Source organism: Pelodiscus sinensis, chromosome 1 (genome assembly GCF_049634645.1).
Source record: "Pelodiscus sinensis isolate JC-2024 chromosome 1, ASM4963464v1, whole genome shotgun sequence".
Taxonomy (NCBI): Eukaryota; Metazoa; Chordata; order Testudines; family Trionychidae; genus Pelodiscus; species Pelodiscus sinensis.
The window spans coordinates 548769-570617 of NC_134711.1; the positions used below are offsets into that span (position 1 = coordinate 548769).

The following is a 21849-nucleotide window of genomic DNA, read 5'->3' on the forward strand; positions in this document are numbered from 1 at the left end:
TTTGTGACACGCAGCTTACGTCACGGCAGCTGGTGAGACGCTGCCCGTCCTGCCTGGCAGTGGGCTGGGCCCTACCGCTCCTAGGGAGTGTCCGTCACCTGGGCCAGCGTGGGGACAGGTACGACGGGCACCTCTCCGGATCCCAGACCCGCCCCCTTCCCCTGGGGACCCCCCCGCACCCCGAGCTCCCCGCGCCACATCCCTGCAAGCGGCCAGACCTCCAGGTCCCCCCGGCACCCAGCGCCCCGGCGACGGGTTCTCGCAATCGGGGTAAACGGGGGGCACGTTTCGACCCCCCCTTTTATCTGGGTCAGGAGCTCCCTGGGTCTGGCCACCCCCTGGGGGAGGGAGGCAGCCAGTCGGAGGTCACTGCTGCTCCCGCGCCTGCTCCCCAGGGTGGGGAGAGGGAAGCAGCAGCAAGAGCCTTTTAAAACTTCATCACTGCCTCTCACGTGCCTCGGAGTCCTGTAGGGCCAGGCACTGTCCATGCACCACGCACGGCCCTCTCCTCCCCGTGGGCCCCCCAGCATCACCCACGGGCCTCTCCTCCCCGTGGCCCCCACAGCATCACCCACGGGCCTCTCCTCCCCGTGGCCCCCCCAGCATCACCCACGGGCCTCTCCTCCCCGTGGCCCCCCCAGCATCACCCACGGGCCTCTCCTCCCCGTGGCCCCACCGGCATCACCCACAACCCTCTCCTCCCCGTGGCCCCCCAGCATCACCCATGGCCCTCTCCTCCCCGTGGCCCACCCGGCATCACCCACAACCCTCTCCTCCCCGTGGCCCCTCCCAGCATCACCCATGGGCCTCTCCTCCCCGTGGCCCCCCCCAGCATCACCCACGGCCCTCTCCTCCCCGTGGCCCCCCCCAGCATCACCCATGGGCCTCTCTTCCCCGTGGCCTGCCCGGCATCACCCACAACCCTCTCCTCCCCGTGGCCCCCCCCAGCATCACCCACAACCCTCTCCTCCCCGTGGGCCCCCCGGCATCACCCATGGCCCTCTCCTCCCCCCCCCCCGGCATCACCCACGGCCTTCTCCTCCCCGTGGCCCCCCTGGCATCACCCACAACCCTCTCCTCCCCGTGGCCCCCCCGGCATCACCCACGACCCTCTCCTCCTCATGGGCCCCCCAGCAGCGAGAGCCCGGGGGCTGCACAAGAGCGCCTCCGCGGAGGGTGGAAATTTCACGCAACTTCAGCGCCTTCGCCCGTCCCTGCCGCCGCCAGCCCTAGCCGGGCCGAGAACCCCCCTGACCGAGGTCTATCGTGGAATAACCTGCAGGTGGGGACGCCTCTGCTGAGCCCCTCACAGCTCCAGCTCCCCTGTCACCGCCCCCTCCTGCGTGTCTTGTGAGCTGGGGCCCTGCCTGCTCTGCCCCTGCAGGGCCCTCGCCTTCCTCCTCCCCCTCGCCTTGCCCGTGTGCCCCCAGACCGGCGGGTCCCTCCACCCCCAATCTGGCACCTCCTCGCCCTGCGATCGCGTGCGTCAGCACCCCCTGGCACCCTGCCACTGCGTTAGTCTTGGGGCGGCGGCCGCATGGCAAGCAGGGGCTGCCCTGGAGCTGCCCAATCTCCCGTCTTTTCCCCAGGGGTTACCGCTCCCCGAGGGGACGTCTACACAGCCACGAAACACCTGAGCCAGGTGCCCGGGCTGTAAACCTGCAGGGAAGATGCAGGGCTGGGTACAGGGACCGCACGCAGGCAGGCAGGGCTGCAGGGCCAGGTCTACACTGCAGCTGCCAGCCCAAGCCGCCTGCGCCTGACCAGGGCCAGCTGCGGGCATGTGGCTGCCGTGTAGACACAGCCGGGCTCTGCGTATTTATTGCCTTTCACCTGCCATCCTGTCTCAGCCACACAGAGGCCCATTGTGCCAGAGGGCTGCTCGCACTGGAAACCAGCCCCATGGGGCAGCCCCGGCTCGCTCACCGCAGCCGGAGGAAAAGCATTTTCAGCCAGGAGTCCCTCTCTCCACCCTGGCCCCTTCCCGCCGGTCTCAGGCGGAGGGCCGCAGGGGGAAAGCATCCGCAGCAGCGAGCCGCCTTGCGACGGGATCCAACTACCCGGTGGGCCTGGGACACGCCCGTCCCCCTCCCCAAGTGCTGGCGTGGAGACTAGGAAACGGCGCGTGCAGGCGAGCCAGCGGCCGCCAGCCTTCGCCTCAGCTCCCCGTCACCCCTGCTCCCTGCAGCCCCCACTGGCCCGGCGCGAGGGAAGGCAGCTGCCGGGGAACGCTGAGTGTGTCTGTTGTGATCCAAGCAGCAGCGCCCGAGGAGGTTCTGTCTGGGGGACACATTTCAGTCACTGAGAGGAGAAGGGACTTGCCGCATCCGCACCGGGGCATGTCAGAGGCCTTCAAACATGCCTGCTTGGAGAACGCTCGCCAGGCTGCCTCCACCACGGCTCAGAACCAAGCCCGCTGCACCCGTCACCGTTCCCCCCTCGCTGCTAGTGAGTGACTAGCACCTGAGTTTACACCACTGCCCTGGGGTGCTCTGCAAGGGGGGTCCCTCCCACTGCTGTGTCTAAGGCTCTGCTGGCCAAGCTGCGCAATGGACACTCCGGCTACATCAGCGATGGGCAACCCAGGCTAGCGAGCCGCAAAACCAGGGCTGGGCCAGATGCGGTCCGGGGGAGAGATCCAACCCGCCCACTGCAGCTGGCTGGTTTCTATTTGTCGCCTGCTGCTCAGATCGAATTTCTAGGCAGTGGCCCAGGCAGCCAGATCCTATTTAAATGGCTCCCAGTTTCCGGTTGTGGTGCTACCCTGGTAAGAGCTGCAAGCCCTTTAACCAGCCGCAGCAATCCCAGGCGGCTGCCGGGCAGCACGGCGGCAGCAGGGCTGGGAGCCGCGAGCCCTTCGCTGTGTTTTTAATTCAAAGCCTCGAGCTCCAGACAACCCAGGTGGGGGGGAGGCTAGTTCCAAGCCCCACCTTTTCTGCCCGAGGCCCCGCCTCTTCCGGGGGTGGAGCCTGCTCCGGACTACCTCCCAAAATTCATTAAGTGGCCCCCCTGCAAAAATTATTGCCCACCCCTGAGCACGATTGTCATCACCAAGTCAGGCAGCCAGGAGAGGTTTTGCTCACTGCGTGGGCCACACAAGGGGCTGCCCGGATCCCACAGCTGCCGTGTTCTCTGGCTCGGCTGTTACACTGATTTGACCCACTCGGCCCATCCCCAGCGGGAGGCGTCTGTTAGGAGATAGATACTCAGGCCGGCCTGTAGAGAACTGAACTGTATTCTGATCACTTAACTAGTTACAGCGGCACAAGACGAAGGATCAAAGCTACAAGCCCCCCTGCATAGGGGCCTTGTCTCCTGGGGACCATCTGAGGCCTTGTTCTTTGGCTAAGGCCTTACTCTTTGACGAAGCAGCCGGCGCAGCCCTAAACTGGGAAGAGTACAGCCGCACCCTCACACTCCACACCAGTGTGGGAGAAAAATCAAATAACTCCAATTGTGTCTAAGAGGGACTGTGCAGAAATCAAAACTCTCTAAGGCTGTGTCCAGACTCAGGAGTTTTTTCGAAAAAACTTCCCCTGCGTCCAGACTCAAGCCGCGTTCTTTCGAAATTAAATCGAAAGAACGCGGCTTTTCTTTCGATGGCGGTAAACCTCATTTCACAAGGAAGAACGCCTTCTTTCGAAAGTTCCTCTTTCGAAAGAAGGCGTTCTTCAATGTAAATAGGGCTTCTTCGAAAGAGAGCATCCAGACTCACTGGATGCTTTCTTTCGAAAAAGCAAGCCACTTTTTCGAAAGTTCAACGTGCAGTCTAGACGCTCTCTTTCGAAAGAGGCTTGCAGTCTAGACATAGCCTAAAAGAAAACTGCTGTAAGGGTTAAAAGTTTTCCAGGCCTCTCTCCCTGTAACAGAGAGAAATCAAATTAGCTCTAATCAAGACCCTTCCAATGCCTCTCTCAAGTTCATGGATACTCCTAGTCTGTCACAATTTGTCATGTAAACCCTTATCTTTGTCACAGTTTGCCTTGTAGACTTCTCCACTCAAGTTCTGATGTGGCTTTGTACTGTAAAACTTACTTCTAGCACTCCTGGTGTGAACAGAAAGGTCTCCGAGTACTTCTGCTGAGACTTTGATATGTTAAAGAAAACAAACAACTAAACTGTCTGAGCATCCTGTATAAAGGACCCCTGAACCTGTCTCTCGGGGCTGACTGCTATTGCTCTGCTGTCAGCCTGCATGGATGCATAATAAAGTTTTCCTTCTAGGTTTCTCTCCTGCCTCACTGATTTGACTTCCAGCCTCAGACCCTTCTGGGGCTCTGTACCCCAGGGGAGCGAGATTTCCCCCACAGCAGTCACGCTGAAATAAGATCCTATTAGGCTGCTAAGGCGACGATCCAATCGAACACCTCCAGGTAAAGACCCAAGACCAGTGTTTCCCAACCAGGGTTCCGCGGAACCGTGGGGTTCTGCAGACCATCGTCAGGGGTTCCGCGAGAAATCGTGGAATAAATAAATAATTTTTTCTTAAATGTAAGCTGACATATATATAGAACAGCTCTTCACAAGTACATTTTCTTGACAATAATTTAGCAGTAATTGAATTGTGCTCCCCGCTGTGAACTTTTTCTGCCCAAGCAAATATTTTCATAGGTAGGGGTTCCTCAGGATATGAAAAATTATTTTAAGGGTTCCTCCATGCGAAAAAGGTTGGGAATCACTGTCCTAGACCATTTAAAGAAAACCTAGCGTGCTAGTTCTCTGGCTGGCATGCACTCACTTACCATAGCTGTGGTTCTAAAACTCTTATTTTGCCTGGGGGTCCTCACATTTCTATTGTTACACTGCATGGTCTCAGTCTGGTTCCTGTCTGATGTATACAGAAATCTGCTAGCTGTAAGTTCATGGAAGGTGGTGGGATATAGCTGGTGAGCGAATTATATAACAATACGATAGGTTTGGTTAGTTAAAGTGCAGGAAAATGATTGGCCAAGGCATTAGCTGAGAATAGCTCTATCTACATTGGGGGCAAAGGACAATTGCCGGAAGCTAGCCCCGCTAAACACTGCGTTGCCTGCGTTGCCGTTTCTGGTCATGTGGCTCCGTCTGTGTGAGAACCAGGGACGCGGGAGGGTGAAAGGAAAAGCCCTCTTCCCTCCCTAGGCACAGCAGGAAGACAGGCAAACTCCAAGTTCCCCTCTCCCTTGCACCTGACGGAGCCTTGTCCAGCTGTGGGCGAGGGTACGCCCTCTCCCCGCAGCTCTGTTGAGAACGGACGGCCCATCCCCAGTCGTGACTATGTGACACCAGACAGTCACATGGCCAGCCCACGTCCCCCACGGGACCCTGGCAGAGCTCTCTGATGGCCTGGCGAGGCAGAAGACATGTGCCATGCTCCACTTCCCTTCCCCCTTCCCCAGGATGTACCTGACAGGCAAGAAGCAGAGCAAGGGGCTTGGGCAGCATAACTGGGAGGCAGCTGTTACCCTAGCGGGTGGGGTATGATGGAGGGCAGTTGCTGGGATGAAGGAGGCAAATTTAGCACCCACCTCCCCCCACGCGATGGGGATGTGCCAGAATTTTCAAGCCAGGGTGCCTAGAGTTAGCACTGCCCCCCTCCCCATCTGTTTTTAAGTTACCAAATAGAAATTGCTCAATTCTCAGGGCGGGCTATAGGGCTAGCCTGCCTGCCTGCCTGCCTAGAGATGTGGTTTTGACCACAGCTGTGTCTACATTGGCGCGATCTTGCGCAAAAGCGACTACTTTTGCACAAAAGCTTGCTGCCGGTCTACACTGGCCGCGAGTTCTTGCGCAAGTCCACTGACGTTCTAATGTGTGAAATCAGGGCTTCTTGCGCAAGAACTCCGAGGCCCCCGCTCAGGAATAAGCCCTTTTGCGCAACTGTTCTCGTGCAAGAGGCCAGTGTAGACAGGCAACATGAATGTCTTGCTCAAGAAAGCCCGATGGTTAAAATGGCCACCAGAGCTTTCTTGCGCAAGAGAGCGTCTACACTGGCACGGATGCTCGTGCACAAACACACATGCCAGCGTAGACACTCTCTTCTGGAAGAGTTTTTGCACAAGATCATGCCTGTGTAGACGTAGCCACATGTTTATGGTAAGAAGTTACAATAGGTTTACATTGGCAGGTTGCCTGCAGCACAAGAGACTAACAGGCCACATCCTGTATGCTGAGCGAAGGCAAAGTTAGGAGTTTTGTCTAGGGCCTTTCACCCAGAGAGCAGTTCGCTCAGATGGGTTCAGGCCCTTTCCCCAGACAGACGGTGGTAAGACAGAGGGACTTTCCACAGCATAGGGGCTTCCAGGAATCCCCTAACACTCAGCAGGCCCACCATGACGTAGGTAAACCCGAACCAGCTGGTTCAGACCACACTGAATATCTGGGTAGGACAGAAATAGCAAACGTGACAGAGAACCACAAAGGGCCCATGGTAACGCACTGACGCGTATGAGAATAAGCTGAGATAGCGGATAGCCTGACCTGTAGGAAAAAGACACTTCACCATGAGTAAGGGGAGGAAATACAAAGAAGGAGAAAGGGAAGCGTCCCCGATGGATCAAACGGAACGTCAGCGTGACAGGCGGTAGGAGGCATCCCAGCCTAGGGGCGGTGGGAGGAGGAGACGGAGTCCCTGGGAGGTGCCAGCATGAGGCCACTGGTGATGACGGGACAGGTGCAGGTGCGGGGGAAGACGGTGGCTAACCCCTCGGGTTGTCCTAGAGGGAATGGGGTGAGCACAGGGTACGAAATACAGATGCACAATCTTTCTATTAAGCGCCCACCGTGCTTGTCTGTCTGGCATGGGACTTTCAACTTGCCGCTCCTGCGCACACGCCAATACGGTCGCCCCTGCCAGTTCCTGGAGGTGGCCCGCTTGGCTCCGTGCCATGCTGCACAGTTCTCGGCCCCCCCCGCCAGCTCCTGCAGGCAGCCCGCCGGGATCCGTGCAGCGCAGCTCCTGGCCTGCTGGCAGAACGATTGGCTGGCTAACAGTTAGTGACCGCTTTGAATCGTACTTCGCCATCCAATCTTTTGCCTACATCGCTCGCTTAAAACTTTATTTTTGACTTTTTGGTGCATTTTGTTCTTATTTTTAGTCTTTCGGCGCTTTTAGAGAAGGTGTCTTTGTAATAAGATGTTTTATATTTTTTGTTATTTCTCTTACGAAATTGGGGTGTGTGCACTACATGTGCTAAACTACATTTGCAAATATACTTGAGTTCCTAGAGTGCGCATGTTGCATCTGCACAGCAGGGCTCCACACCACACAATAACTGAGCACCAGGCCTGGCCCTGGGACAAAGGACCCGTCAACCCCAAAAGGCGGCCACTGGACATTGATCAGCCATCGCAGATCAGGTACCATGGGCCAGCTGCTACCAGAGTGGGATGGGGCAGGCCACACGCGCGCCCCAGCGTCGGACGACAGGACATCGCTCCGTGGAGACAAGGGCAGGCCTCGCACACAGGCGAAAGTCAGTCAGGGGGGCCCAGTGAGAGATTGGCCGGTTGAGGGTGGGGATCTGGATGCTGCTGCCACTTTGGGCCATGCAGCCACAGCCCACCCAGGCTCCAGCCCCACCGCCCTGGACAACTTGTGGGACCAGGCAGCTGCGCGTGCCGGCTCTGCGGGTGGGGCGAGGAGCCCGGTGCTGCTGGCTGACGGCTCCCGGCGGGGCGCAGGTCGCCTGGCGTGAGCCAGAGGGGCCCTTTCCTGCTTGCGCAGCACCTGCTCCATCGGCCCTGGGATGGAGGGGGCCTAGCAGAGTCGCCATAGCGACGGGACCTTGCGCAGGCCGGGCGGGATCAGGCGCCGCAGCCTCCCCAGGCTCAGGCATGGCGGCTCCGGGCCTGGCCGTGGAGGCGCTGCTGAGCCACTGCGTGCCCCCACGCGACCGAGAAGGCGCCACCGCCAGCCGAGCTCTGCAGCGGGGAGTTCGTGCTTCCTACAGGGCCCTGGCAGCTGCAGCCCTGGGACTTGTGCGTGGCCAGTTCAGTGCCACAGGGCTTGGGAGCTGCAGAGGGGGCCGGACGCCCTGCTCCAGCCCGAAGACCAGCTCCGCCACCTCAGAGGCCAGGGCCTGTTTCAGCATCTGGGTTGGCCGGAGGGCAGGCTCTGCTTCCTGGTGGTGCTCAAGGGCGACCTGATGGAGGCGCAACATGCAGAGGGGTTGCACGTTAGGGTGAGGGGGATCCAGCGGCTGGGCAGCACGGCGGCTCCCCCCACACCCCTCAAATCTGTGCCGAGCCTCCCCACGCACCCCAACCCTCTACCCCGAGCCCCCTGCACTCCACCCCACACTTACATTTCTTATAGGTACTGATGTATCACAATGCCCCCCTCCACCCGCCCGGGGGCTGTGATAGGACATAAGAACGGCCGTAGTGGGTCAGACCAAAGGTCCATCTAGCCCAGTGTCCTGTCTGCCCACAGTGGCCAATGCCACGAGCACCAGAGGGAATGAAAAAAACAAGAAATCATCATGTGACCCCTCCCCTGTCATCCATTTCCAGCCCCTGACAAAGAGAAGCTATAGACACCAGTCCTACCCATCCTGGCTAATCGCCATTGATGGACCTACCCTCCATGCATTTATCTAGTTATTTTTTTAACCCTGCTATAGTCCTGGTGTGACGGCGCGTTGGGGGTTCCCCGTCTCCTGCACCCCGAAATGGCACAAACAGACTGCACCAGCCGGTGGAATAGAGGAAGTTTATTGCCTCTCCAGGATACAGCACAGCACAGATGTAATCTGGTCACAGAGCTGGGCTAGGATGCCTCAGGCCCCCTTGAGTTGGGGGGAGACTGGGCCCCTAAACTCCAGCTCCTCTCCCTAGGCTGTCTCCTCCATCCTCACAGACAGCCAGCCACCAACTCACTAACTTCCAGCCCTGCCCCCCAGCCAGGGCAGCCTTCCACCTTCCTTTGTTCCTCTCCATGGGGGGTGTCTGGCCACTGGTTCAACAAGTTTGGCATTAGCTTTGCATAATGAGGTTTTCCCTGCTGGGTCTTGCTCCAGACAGCAGGGGTCACCACAGCCCAGCAAGTACCCCCACTACGTCACACCTGGTCTTTACAACATCCACAGGCAAGGAGTTCCACAGGTTGACTTTGGACTGAGACACAAAAAACTTCCTTATTGATTCCATTTGGTGACCCTAGTGCGTGTCATGCGGAGTGGTGACGTAGTGGGGGGGGGGGCTGTCTGTTCTGTACCCCAGGGTTCCCCTGTGCAGTGATGTGCAATCCCCAGCCAGAGCAGTTAGCAAAACTCTTCCTGGGGGAAAGACAAAGGAAGGGAGGCAGAGACGGCCACTTGGCTGGGGGGCAGAGTCTAGGAGCGAGGTTTTATATTGAGGCAATAAGAGATCCTGTCTTATTCTCTATCCCTTTTTTAATGACTCCTAACATCCTATTTGCTTTTTTGCCTGCTGCTGCGCACTGAGTGGATGCTTTCAGAGAACTCTCCACCATGACTCCACGATCTCTCTCGAGTAGCTGTAGCTAAATTAGGCCCCATCATATAGGATGTCTAGGCGGGATTCTTTTTTCCAATGTACATTACTTTACATTTATTAACATTAAATTTCATTTGCCATATTGTTGCCAAATCAGTTTGGTGAGGTCTTTTTGAAGCTCTTCGCAGTCTGCTGTGCTCTTAACTACCCTGAGCAGTTTGGGATCATCTGCAAATTTTGCCACCTCCCTGTTTACCCCTTGCAACGCAGTGGGGGCATGCGGTCTGCTCTATAACCCAGTGTGCTATGGGGGTGCCTTGCTGGTTGCTGGGCTTGGGCAGTGGGGGACCTCCACTGGCGGCTGTTTGTAGCACGGCCCAACAGGACAGCGGATGAGTCACTAGGCAAGGGTCTCACAACCTGTCTGACCGGTCGCCTCCCAGGGAGAAACACAAAAGGAGGAAGGCAGGGTCCAACTCCTGTCTGGGGGGCAGGGCTGGAGGTGAGTCAGTTTTTGTCTGGTATCATGGAGGAAGCAGCCTAAGCAAGGGGCTGGGATTTAGGGGCCCAGGCTCCCCCATCTCAAGGGGGTCTGAGCCATCCTAGTCCTGGCCCTGTAACTAGATGACATCTGTGCTGTGCTGCATCCATGGAGAAGCAATAAACCCCCTCTTGTCTACTGGCTGGCGGAGTCTGTTCATGCCACTGGGGGGGGGGAGGGGGACAGGAGTCAAGGAAACCCCGAGGCAGCATCACACCCCTTTCTCTAGATCATTTATAAATTAGTTGAACAGGATGGGCCCCAGGACAGACCCTTGGGGGACCCCACTAGTTAGCTCTCTCCACTCAAAAAACTGAGCATTTATTCCTACCCGTTGTTTCCTGTCTTTTAACCAGTTCTCAATCCATGGAGGGACCGTCCCTCTTATCCCATGACAACTTCCTTTGGCGAGGGACCTTGTGAAAGGCTTTCTGGAAATCTACATTACTTTCAGCCTTCATCCAGAGGATCGGCTGAGTCCAGCTGCCACGCATGGGACAACAGGCTGCTTGCTGCGTAACCAGATCCCACCAGCTCCTTCCACATCTGGAGCAGCTGGCTGCCTATGCCCAGTCTCATCCTGCAGGTCCCAGTGCCCCCGGCACACTGGGAGCAACAGCCGATACCAACACTGCTGTGCAGAGCACCCAGGAGCCAGGCTCCGTATTCAGAGCGGCCAGATACCAGCGCAATGCACCCAACCCCTTTTCACGCCAGTGCCAGGTGCACAGCACACCGGGGACCCTAGCCTGACACTCTACAGCCCAGTGTGTCCCTGCAGCTCCCCCTCTTCGCCTCCTTAGTGACCCCAACTCTCCCACGAAGGCCGGGATTGCCTGCCGGCGAGACCGAGAGAGGGCGTCGGATACAAACTGGTGGAGTTTTTATTACTCAATATACAATAGCACATGACAATCAGAGTCCCAGCCCGGCCCAGCCCCCCACCCGCCCCCAGAGGAACAATTATAAAGTTCGTGGAAGGACAAAAAGGAGGAACGGTTCCATTCTGCAGGGCTGGGACGGCCGAGGCTGTTCCCTGCGGCATCTCTCCCAAGCTGCCGGTGGAGGTATCTGGAACATAGCCCGCCCCAGCGAACACCACTTCCCTTCCTTCCAACGGGCCCCACGGGGACCCGGCCCAGGCTCCACGCAACGAGAACACATGCACTCGGGGTGGGATGGCTAGCAGGAAAGTGCTGTCCGGGCACTAGCGGAGCTGCCTGAAAAGTCCTCAAGGTTCAAGTTCTACCAGATAAACACACAGATCATTGAAGACGAGGTCACAGTGGGGAGAAAAAAACAAAGCCAAAAAACTAACTAAACCCAGAAGGGCGATCCCAGGTGGGCACGATGCTCGTCTGGTCTGTGGGCCGCCTGGCCACCCACCTAGCGCTTGGAGAGCTCATGCGATAGCCAGTCCAGTCCGTCGTAGAGACCAGTGCCCTGCGTGGCACAAGTTGCTTGCACGTACCACTGAAAAACCAAGGGAAAGGAAGGGAATCAGGCAGCAGGCAAGACAGAGCAGTTAATACTCGGAGGTGGCATTTGGTGGGCCAGGAGCCTGAGAGCGCTGCAGCGTGTGGTGTAATGGGGGGTGCCTCAGTTTCCCCACCTGTGACATGGGGATCATGACTCCACCCTCGTGCACTTGGGACAGGAGGGCTGCTGGGCTAGTTTGTAACACAGGCTACGTCTACACTGGCATGATTTTCTGCAAATGCTTTTAACGGAAAAGTTTTCCGTTAAAAGCATTTGTGGAAAAGAGCGTCTAGATTGGCACGGACGCTTTTCCACAAAAGTGCTTTTTGCGGAAAAGTGTCCGTGCCAATCTAGACGCACTTTTCCGCAAAAAAACCCCGATGGCCATTTTCGCAATCGGGGCTTTTTTCCGCAAAACAAATCGGAGCTGTCTGCACCGGCCCTTTTGCGCAAAAGGACTTTTGCCCGAATGGGAGCAGCCTAGTATTTCCGCAAGAAGCACTGATTTCTTACATGAGATCGTCAGTGTTCTTGCAGAAATTCAAGCGGCCAGTGTAGACAGCTGGCAAGTTTTTCCACAAAGGCAGCTGCTTTTGCGGAAAAACTTGCCAGTCTAGACACAGCCGCTGCGTATCCACAGCCCCGCGCGGATACAAAGGTCTACTCGGGGAGATCTGTCCGTGTCCGCTGAGCCACTGGGCTCCGCTTCCAGGACATGACGCACCCAACCGGGGAACGTGGCCCTGTTGCTCCTGGGAGCCAGCAGCCTGCGCCAGCAACTCCTCCCCGCCATGCAGCTGTACCACCCCACTGCTGCCGCCACTGGTACTGTACGACCCCAGACAGGCGACCATGAGCGTGTGGGTGGTACAGTCGCACTGCTGGGAGGGGCTGCCAGGGCAGGGCGCTGGCGCCCAGGAGCGGTGGGAATCACGCTCTTCTCTGTCGGGAGTAGAGCCCTGCCAATCACGAATACCGACGTCTACCCACAGGCAGACATTTGTATCCACGCAGGAGCACGTCCTCGTCAGCGAGCAAGGTCTCCAGGTCTCTCCAGCCCAACGAGACAATTGCTGGGAAACCCCCAGCTCGGTGCCGAGAGAGACCGGGCCAGGCACAGTGCAAACTCCATGCACACCCCCTCTGCCACGGCGCCTCCCAATCCTGCAGGAGACCCGCACTCCAGGCCTCGGCCCGCAGCCCTGCGCCAGCTTCACAGCTCAGGGGGCTGAGCCCTGGAGCGCTGGTCGGAACGGAGCAGGCAGCCCACCGTCTCTCCCACCGTCCCCAGCCACACTCACGGTTCTGCTGCGCAGCGTCTGCAGGCCCAGCTTGTCCGTCAGCTCGCTCACCGCCATGGCGTTGGGCATGTCCTGCTTGTTAGCAAACACCAGCAAGACCGCGTCCCGCAGCTCGTCCTCCTGCAGCTGCAAGAGGGGAGGCCGAGCCAGCTCAGCCCGGGCGGAGCGGGAAGGCAGCCCGGGAAACCAGCTGGCTCCTAGGGCCAGTCGCAGGTACCGATCCGGGACTCCAAAAATCTAGTTCCATTCCCACCGCTACCATCGACTCCCTGGAAGACCCCAGGCAAGGCCCTTCTCAGCGCCCCAGCGGTTACAATGGGGGCAACCCAAAGCCTGCCTCCCTCCCGCCCTCGCGACTGTCCGGACAATCGGAGCAGTGAGCTCCGGGCGGGGGGGGGGGCGGGAGGGACACGGACTTCATTTCTCAACTCCCAAGGTAGACCACTGGGCACCCCCGCCGGCGAGGAAGCAGTAACGTTCAATTCACTCCCAGCACCAGGGATCTCCAGGCCTGCATAGGTGACCTCTGAATGCAGGCGTGTCTGCTGCAATAGCATCTAGGCGTCTAAGCTTGGGGATACGCAAGCTTCCTGTTCGTTTGGAGCTCCTGCTCCAGATAGGACTCTGACTCAGGGCTCTAGAGAGCCTCAGGCGCCCTAGATCCATGTCCTATTACCCCTCGGCCGCTAGGCCTTCCCACCAGGAAGATCCCATCGCACTTGTATGCTCCACCTGCCCTCCCCAGGGCTGAATGCCTGGTGTCTCGCTCCAAGCCACACTCCCCGCTCACCATCTTCTGTAGCTCATCCGCAGACTCCTGCACTCGCTCTCGGTCATTGCTGTCCACAACAAATATGAGCCCCTAGGAAAGAGACACACCAGCCCGTTGGCACCGTGCCACTGCCGGGGCCCACTATAAGGAACAAGCCCTGCCCACCCCCATCTCTTCTCCAAAGCCGTTCTCCAAGTCAGCAACTAGGGCTGGCGTGCTTCTTCGGGCCGAGCAAACCCCGCCTCTCCCCCCGCCACTTCCTCGCGGGGGCAGGGAATGCCCTGGGGTACTTTCCCAAAGCCCCCGTTGCAGAATCTTTAGCCATCTCCCCCCTACGTGACCTTGCTACCCCCACAGGAAGGGGTCGGTGGTAGGGATGTAAGCAACTGGCCGGCAAGCATAGGCCTATCGGGTAATCAAAAAGGAACTCGGCTAGTTGATTCTCCCCTTGCTGCCTCCATCAGAGAGCGGCAGCAAGGGTAGGGGAGCAGGAGCCGGTGCTGGGGGGAGCCGGCTTAAAAGCACCATCTCTGTGGGTTGCAGGGGAGGCAGAGGCACGGGTGAGAGCCAGGAATCAGCTGTCCCGGCTCATGCCTGTTCCCCTCCCTCCCCGCTGCACTCCAGCCTTTTAAAAGCATGAAGAGCCTAGCACTTCCTAATAGATTTAAAGGCAGAGCCGCAGTGGGGTTATAGCTCCTCGAGCCGGGAGCAAACCTGCTGTGGCCCTGCGGTTTCTCCCTTATCGATGGAAACTCCATCGACCAGTCAATTTGTTGACTCTACGCAATTTAACACCCCGGGTCAGTGGGCAGCCAAGAAATGCTGGGAAGGCCAAAGCTGCTGTGACCAGGGGAGGGCAGGAGCAGTGCCCACGGGACTAGGTCCACCAGGTTCTTTGCCGTGGAAGCCGTGGCTACGTCCTATTCCAATCTGGAGAGGCTCAGTGGATCCCTGTACAACAATCCCGCCTGCCCAGAGGTCCCCCTCCCAGCGGCTGTGCCGCGCCGCCCACCTGCGTGTTCTGGAAGTAGTGTCTCCACAGGGGCCGGATCTTGTCCTGGCCGCCCACGTCCCACACGGTGAAGCAGATGTTCTTGTATTCCACGGTCTCGACGTTGAAGCCTGTGAGGGCGGCAGGAGCGAGAGGAGACCGGGTGTCAGTAGGAACACACGCGAGCCGCTGCTGAAGATGGCTCCTCGCCGTGGCAGCCTGAAAATTGGCAGGCCCCAACAGGAAGTACCAGCCACCGCCAGCGCAGACACCACAAGAGGATGGGGGGGGGGGGTGCATGAGCTTGGGGGGAGGATTCATGGGGTGGCAGGCACCGCGGAGGGGCGTCAAGCAAGATCAGATGCAGTGCAGCATCCTTCTCCGTGTGGGGGAGGGGAAATGGACTAGCCCCCCCAGAGCGCATAGCCATCCACTGTGCAATGCAGCTATGCCATGGGATTACACACCTCCACCCGTACGGCCGGCTCCCTCAGCACACTGCTTCCCAGCCGCTAGCTGTCAGCTCGCCTAGGCTGGGAGGGCCAAGCCGGGGTGCCTTCCAGCTCATGCTTGCCTGCTAGCAGGGAATTCTGCGTGGCAAACTCCGGCTTAGCCAGCCTTGAGCTTGCCAAGTCGTTCTGCCCAGCAGCGCGCAAAGCACATCCACCTACTTTGTGTCTCAAGCAAGCAGACGAGTCTGAATACACACTCATAGACTAAGGTCAGAAGGGACCATTACGATCATCTAGTCTGACCCCCTGCACAGTGCAGGCCACAGAATCTCACCCACCCACTCCTGGAATAACCCTCTCCCTCAGATATTGAAGTCCTCAAATGGTTTAAGGATCCCAAGATGCAGAGAATCCTCCAGCAAGTGATCCGTGCCCCATGCTACAGAGGAAGACGAAAAACCTTCACGACTATACTGATGTCACGAGGGACAAGAGGGAGGCATTTTTACCCCACTACGTCTCAGACTGGAATGACCGGAAGGGAACTGCCACTCAGCTTTACTCTAGTCCATTTCCCATAATCAAAATACTCCTATTACCCCTTTTTATTCACACACACACACACACACACACACCTGTACCGCAGGCAGCAGGGCTACGCACGCCTGACAAATACAAGTTTGGCTACATCGCGGCGAAGGCCAAATCAAGGTCAGACGACGTGTACAGCGCCAGAGCGAGCCTTTCAACGTGACAAGGGTCCGTCCCAGCAACCCAATCTGCTCTGCTAACACGAACCATCAGCTACTGGCTCCTCTGCGTAGGTGTCAGCTCTCGACTTACAAGCCCCGTGACAATAGCAAGGGATGTGGGGGCAGGGAATGGAACAGGCGGGGGCAGGGCATTGGGACCAGGGGCATCGGAAAAGCCGTGCCCGGGGAGCCTAGGGCTGGGGCAGGAGAGGAAAAGCAGCAGAGCTTGGCAAGGAGCCCAGGACGGTAGCGGCAGAGAAAGGAGCTCTACTGACAGGCATGTGGGGGCGTTTGCACAGCATCTGCCTCGGCTGTGCCTGGCCCAGGCAAGTCCCTCGCTTGCTACACCGGCGTCACAGACAACATGCGAGATAAACACCGCAGAGCTGAACTGACAGGAAGCCTCTTTCTTCTGCCGCAGCCACGCGAGCCATCAGACCAGCCCCTCGCATGCTGTGTGCGTCGGGAGCAGGGCTGAGACACCCAGCCAGGGGGCTAGGAACACAGACAGTGGTGCAGGCTGGATGGGTGCACACGCATCGGGATGACCCTGTGTTAGCAGGCTCCTCGGGCCGGGCTGGTACAAGGATCGCGGCTGGGGAAGTCTAGCCCTGCAAGCGGAGGAGACTCTGGGGAGCCGTGGTACCTCGTCAGGTGCGGCCGAAGCCCAGCAAGTCACACAAGCTGCACTGCCGTTTAAAGGCCCCTCCAGCGACGCAACAGGAGCCATCCTGTCCAGCTCCCATCCCGAAAAACCACTGCATAACAATGCCACAACACAGCCACCGCTCACCAACACCGCCCTGCTAGCACCAGGGGAGCCGCCTGGAAGCACAGCCCCACTGCCAGCCCGAGATGGGGGTCGCTTCACAGAGCTTGCAAACCTGGGCACACTCCCCCCTCCTGCTGGCAGAGGCAGACCAGACACAGGGCGCGGCTTTTCGCCACTTACCGATGGTGGGGATGGTGGTGACGATCTCGCCCAGCTTCAGCTTGTACAGGATGGTGGTTTTACCAGCAGCGTCCAGTCCGACTGAAACGGCGAGACAGAGGGGGAATGATCACTTCCCAGCAGGGGGGTGCAGACAGGCACACGGCTCCTGCCTGCAGCCCCCACCCCCACGTGTCCCCCAGGAGCATGCCCACCCCAGCAAATAGCAAACAGCACCCCCTCTTTCCAGGAGGTGCTGCAGAACAACGCTAACCACTCTAAGAGCCACGTGCATGCGCCCCGGGGCTCAGACAGAACCGTTCTAACCAGACAAACCCACCCACGCCCCCTTGTGCACAGCCTACCGCAGGGCTGCCACGGCGCATCCATTCACGCAAGAGGTCTGCCTAGTATGAAACTCCCCCCCCCCCCCGGCCTTTTGGGGCCTTCCAAGCCTGAGATAGCCCAGAGAAGACCAAGCACACCCGCCCGCTGTGGGGCAGAGCTCCAAGCGCCTGCTCCCCAGAGCGCTCTGCGGTGATCAGCTCTGAGGGGAGAATCGGGCGAGATTCCCAAACATTCTGCTCCCTCCAGTGCCCAGATGCCCAGGGCAGGAATTGCCGAGGTGGGCCAGCTCTGTACATCCCTATCACCAATGAGTAGTCGACAGCCTAGTCGACTAGTCGCTTCCCCCCCTTTGCTGCCTCTATCAGAAAGAGGCAGCGGGGGGGGGGGGGGGGAAGAGGAGAGAAGAGGAGGGGGTATTTCAAAGCAGCAGTGCTGTGTGGAGTCTGGGGCCAGATCCCGGGCTCCATGTGGCGCTACTGCTTTGAAACACCTCATGCAGCCCGGCCAGCTGGGGTGTCCCCAGGCTGCATGAGGCGTTTCAAAGCGGCGGAGCCCGGGGTCATCAGGAGAGTCCCCCGCTGACCCTGGGCTCCACACGGCGCTTTTGCCTTTCAAGTGTAGCAACAGACCTAGAGCTAAAAGACAGAGGCGTCCTACTGACTAATCAAATAGTCAATTACTCGATATTTAACATCCCTAGAGCAGATACCCCTCAAGCCCCAGCTCCACAAGCCATAGCCAGTGAACAGCAGAGTCCGGCGTGGGGCAGAACACGGGAGCATCCAGACAGTTCAGACCAGAGTCTCCCCACCCAAAAAGACAAGGTGCTTTTTACAGAACAGCAGAGGACAGGGATCTGTGGGAATTCGGTTTCCCTTTTCTCCTCTGCTTGGTCGGACCCACATCCGAGTCCCAGACTTTACAAGGATGGCCCAGAAGGACGCTGCCCGAGGAGCGGACTAGCTCAGGGTACCGGGAACAAGCTATCGAACACGCTGGCAAGGCACGAGTCCGACAGCTGTTCTGTGACTCCCGGAAGCAGCGCCCAGGCCAGTTTGTCTCCCTCACCAAACTACAAGCACAAGAGGCCCTGCCTGGCTGGCCCTTGATTGGCTCACGGAGACTGAGCACCCACCCCCCAATCAGAAATAGGGTGCATGGAGGTGGAAAGGAGCTTGCACAGATGGGCTGGACCTGGAGCACTCCAGGAACGTGCCTGTCCAACAGCCAGGAGCTTCTGCTCAATAAGAAGGGGCGTCACCCTATCTTGCAGAACCCACCCCCCTCCAAATCTGCCATTCTTACTTATTTGCCCTGCAACTGGGCGGATAGATCCCCTCCTCCACCAGGCTCTGTAAACCCCCTGCTCCAAGCTGGCAGGGTTAACAGCCCCCTGCTCACGCCGTGCACTGCAAAGCGAGCCAGAGCTGCCGTCGCCAAGTCAAAGCCAGGCGAGCCGAGCGGACCACAGCCAGCCTCGGTCCCCCGCGCAGCCTGGATCTCGGGGCACTTCCCTCCCCACGAGGCGTCAATTGCGCTAGCCTGGGGCACCCGCTGAAGGCACCGGCCCCGCTGACCCTGCTGAGTGGCTCGGACCCCATCTCTGGCACGAGAGCGCGCACCCCGCCACAGCGCAAGCATCCGCTGGCTGGAGCGTCCAGCTGCCACGGGGTCAGGAGGCGCTCCGGTGCCCAATCCGAACTGCGTTTCGGAGAGACTGGCCTGATGGCTACCGGGTTCAAGCCCCTCTCCTAGGCCAGGGCTGTTGGCTCGGCTACCTCCTCCCCCCTGGTTCAGGGACACAATTCTGGCCTCTCTGTCACCAAGAGCTCTTCACACCCAGCAAACAACAAGCTCAAACCCTGTTGCCGTCTGCAGAGGGAGCCTATGCCTGGGGGACATGGAGGGAGCCTGCGCCTACGATCCTCATTGCCCAGCGAGTCACTGGCCTCTCCTTGAGGTGTGCTCTCTAAACCTGCAGAAACCAACGGGTGGGGGAGGCACAGGACCCCTCACTCGCATGGGTCTCAAACTGGGGGGGGGACGGGCCAGTCGTGAGCCCAGCCCCTCCTGGCAGAGGGCAAGAGGCAGCTGGACAATGCAGGAAGAGCAGGTGCTCTGGCTCGGCAGGGCCGCTCAGCTCTGCAGGGCACGTCTCCACCAGGCAATGGCTGCCCTCCCCGATGCTCTGGGATAAGGGCAGCTGCTGGCAGCGCCAGGGTAGAGCCGACTGCCCCACCACTGCTCCAGGCTGCCAGCCCCGACGGCCCAGCGCCTCCACTCCCACCGTCAAAGTACTGACCTACCTTGGGATGGAGGAACTGAGCGCACAGGGGGGTTAACACCCCCCCAGTCCTGCAACCCAACCCCACTGCCCCCCAGGAACACAGCCCTCCCCATTCTCCAGAGCCCTGCACCCCCCCGCCCTGCATCCCACCCCTCTCCCCATATCGCCCTGCCCCCCCAGTCCCGCAACCCAACCCCACTGCCCCCCAGGAACACAGCCCTCCCCATTCTCCAGAGCCCTGCACCCCCCCGCCCTGCATCCCGCCCCTCTCCCCATATCGCCCTGCCCCCCCCCAGTCCCGCAACCCAACCCCACTGCCCCCCAGGAACACAGCCCTCCCCATTCTCCAGAGCCCTGCACCCCCCCGCCCTGCATCCCGCCCCTCCCCCCATATCGCCCTGCCCCCCCCAGCCCCGCAACCCAACCCCACTGCCCCCCGGGAACACAGCCCTCCCCATTCTCCAGAGCCCTGCACCCCCCCGCCCTGCATCCCGCCCCTCCCCCCATATCGCCCTGCCCCCCCCAGTCCCGCAACCCAACCCCACTGCCCCCCGGGAACACAGCCCTCCCCATTCTCCAGAGCCCTGCACCCCCCCGCCCTGCATCCCACCCCTCTCCCCATATCGCCCTGCCCCCCCAGTCCCGCAACCCAACCCCACTGCCCCCAAGGAACACAGCCCTCCCCATTCTCCAGAGCCCTGCATCCCCCCCCACCCTGCATCCCGCCCCTCCCCCCATATCGCCCTGCCCCCCCCAGTCCCGCAACCCAACCCCACTGCCCCCCGGGAACACAGCCCTCCCCATTCTCCAGAGCCCTGCACCCCCCCGCCCTGCATCCCGCCCCTCTCCCCATATCGCCCTGCCCCCCCCAGCCCCGCAACCCAACCCCACTGCCCCCCGGGAACACAGCCCTCCCCATTCTCCAGAGCCCTGCACCCCCCCGCCCTGCATCCCGCCCCTCTCCCCATATCGCCCTGCCCCCCCCAGTCCCGCAACCCAACCCCACTGCCCCCCAGGAACACAGCCCTCCCCATTCTCCAGAGCCCTGCATCCCCCCCCACCCTGCATCCCGCCCCTCCCCCCATATCGCCCTGCCCCCCCCAGTCCCGCAACCCAACCCCACTGCCCCCCGGGAACACAGCCCTCCCCATTCTCCAGAGCCCTGCACCCCCCCGCCCTGCATCCCACCCCTCTCCCCATATCGCCCTGCCCCCCCCAGCCCCGCAACCCAACCCCACTGCCCCCCGGGAACACAGCCCTCCCCATTCTCCAGAGCCCTGCATCCCCCCGCCCTGCATCCCGCCCCTCTCCCCATATCGCCCTGCCCCCCCCAGTCCCGCAACCCAACCCCACTGCCCCCCGGGAACACAGCCCTCCCCATTCTCCAGAGCCCTGCATCCCCCCCCACCCTGCATCCCGCCCCTCCCCCCATATCGCCCTGCCCCCCCCAGTCCCGCAACCCAACCCCACTGCCCCCCGGGAACACAGCCCTCCCCATTCTCCAGAGCCCTGCACCCCCCCGCCCTGCATCCCACCCCTCTCCCCATATCGCCCTGCCCCCCCCAGCCCCGCAACCCAACCCCACTGCCCCCCGGGAACACAGCCCTCCCCATTCTCCAGAGCCCTGCATCCCCCCGCCCTGCATCCCGCCCCTCTCCCCATATCGCCCTGCCCCCCCCAGTCCCGCAACCCAACCCCACTGCCCCCCGGGAACACAGCCCTCCCCATTCTCCAGAGCCCTGCATCCCGCCCCTCTCCCCATATCGCCCTGCCCCCCCCAGTCCCGCAACCCAACCCCACTGCCCCCCGGGAACACAGCCCTCCCCATTCTCCAGAGCCCTGCATCCCCCCCCCCCTGCCCGTTGGGCCCCCCCGGCCCTGCGTCCCCCCCCGGCCCGTAGGGCCCCCCCGGCCCTGCGTCCCCCCCCCTGCCCGTTGGGCCCCCCCGGCCCTGCGTCCCCCCCCCCCCTGCCCGTAGGGCCCCCCCGGCCCTGCGTCCCCCCCCGGCCCGTAGGGCCCCCCCGGCCCTGCGTCCCCCCCCCTGCCCGTTGGGCCCCCCCGGCCCTGCGTCCCCCCCCCCGCCCGTAGGGCCCCCCCGGGGGTGGGAGGGGGGGACGCGGCCTCACCCATGAGGATCCGCATCTGCTTCTTGCCGAAGATCCGCGAGAAGATGGCGGAGACCGTGAGGCCCATGGCTGGGGAGCGGGAGCCGCGCTGCGCCCCGAGCCTGCCGACACCGCCGCTGCGAGCAGCCTGGCCCCGCCCCCTGGCAGGGCCCCGCCCCCGCCCGCTGTAGCCCCGCCCTCGGCAGAGCCCCCCCACCGAGCCTTAGCCCCGCCTCCTGGCAGATCCCCGCCCCCAGAGCTCCCTAGCGAGTCTTAGCCCCGCCCCCGCCCGCCGTAGCCCTGCCCTCGGCAGAGCCCCCCCAACGAGCCTTAGCCCCGCCCTCGGCAGAGCCCCCCACCGAGCCTTAGCCCCGCCTCCTGGCAGATTCCCCCCCCACAGAGCCCCCCAACGAGCCTTAGCCCCGCCTCCTGGCAGATTCCCCCCCCCACAG

General features: G+C 60.7%; 1 protein-coding gene and 1 long non-coding RNA gene across 3 annotated transcripts; one reads left to right on the forward strand and one right to left on the reverse strand.

Moving 5' to 3' along the window:
• Positions 1-53: 53 nt before the first annotated feature.
• Positions 54-4350, forward strand: LOC142827881 (uncharacterized). Of its 2 annotated transcripts, none has more exons than XR_012902675.1 (3): positions 54-118; positions 2260-2448; positions 4225-4350. It is a non-coding gene; the product is annotated as an uncharacterized LOC142827881 (long non-coding RNA). The 2 variants fall into 2 exon arrangements; XR_012902676.1 differs by lacking the exon at positions 4225-4350 and adding an exon at positions 3978-4111.
• Positions 4351-8802: 4452 nt separating this feature from the next.
• ARF5 (ARF GTPase 5) lies at positions 8803-21580 on the reverse strand. The gene is made up of 7 exons (XM_075924207.1): positions 21419-21580; positions 16679-16759; positions 14544-14653; positions 13550-13621; positions 12760-12885; positions 11366-11452; positions 8803-11224 (listed from the first exon to the last, which is right to left on the reverse strand). Exons 1-6 carry the CDS (start codon positions 21483-21485, stop codon positions 11366-11368), a joined length of 543 nt encoding a protein of 180 aa, XP_075780322.1. The 5' UTR covers positions 21486-21580; the 3' UTR covers positions 8803-11224.
• Between the last annotated feature and the right edge of the window lie 269 nt (positions 21581-21849).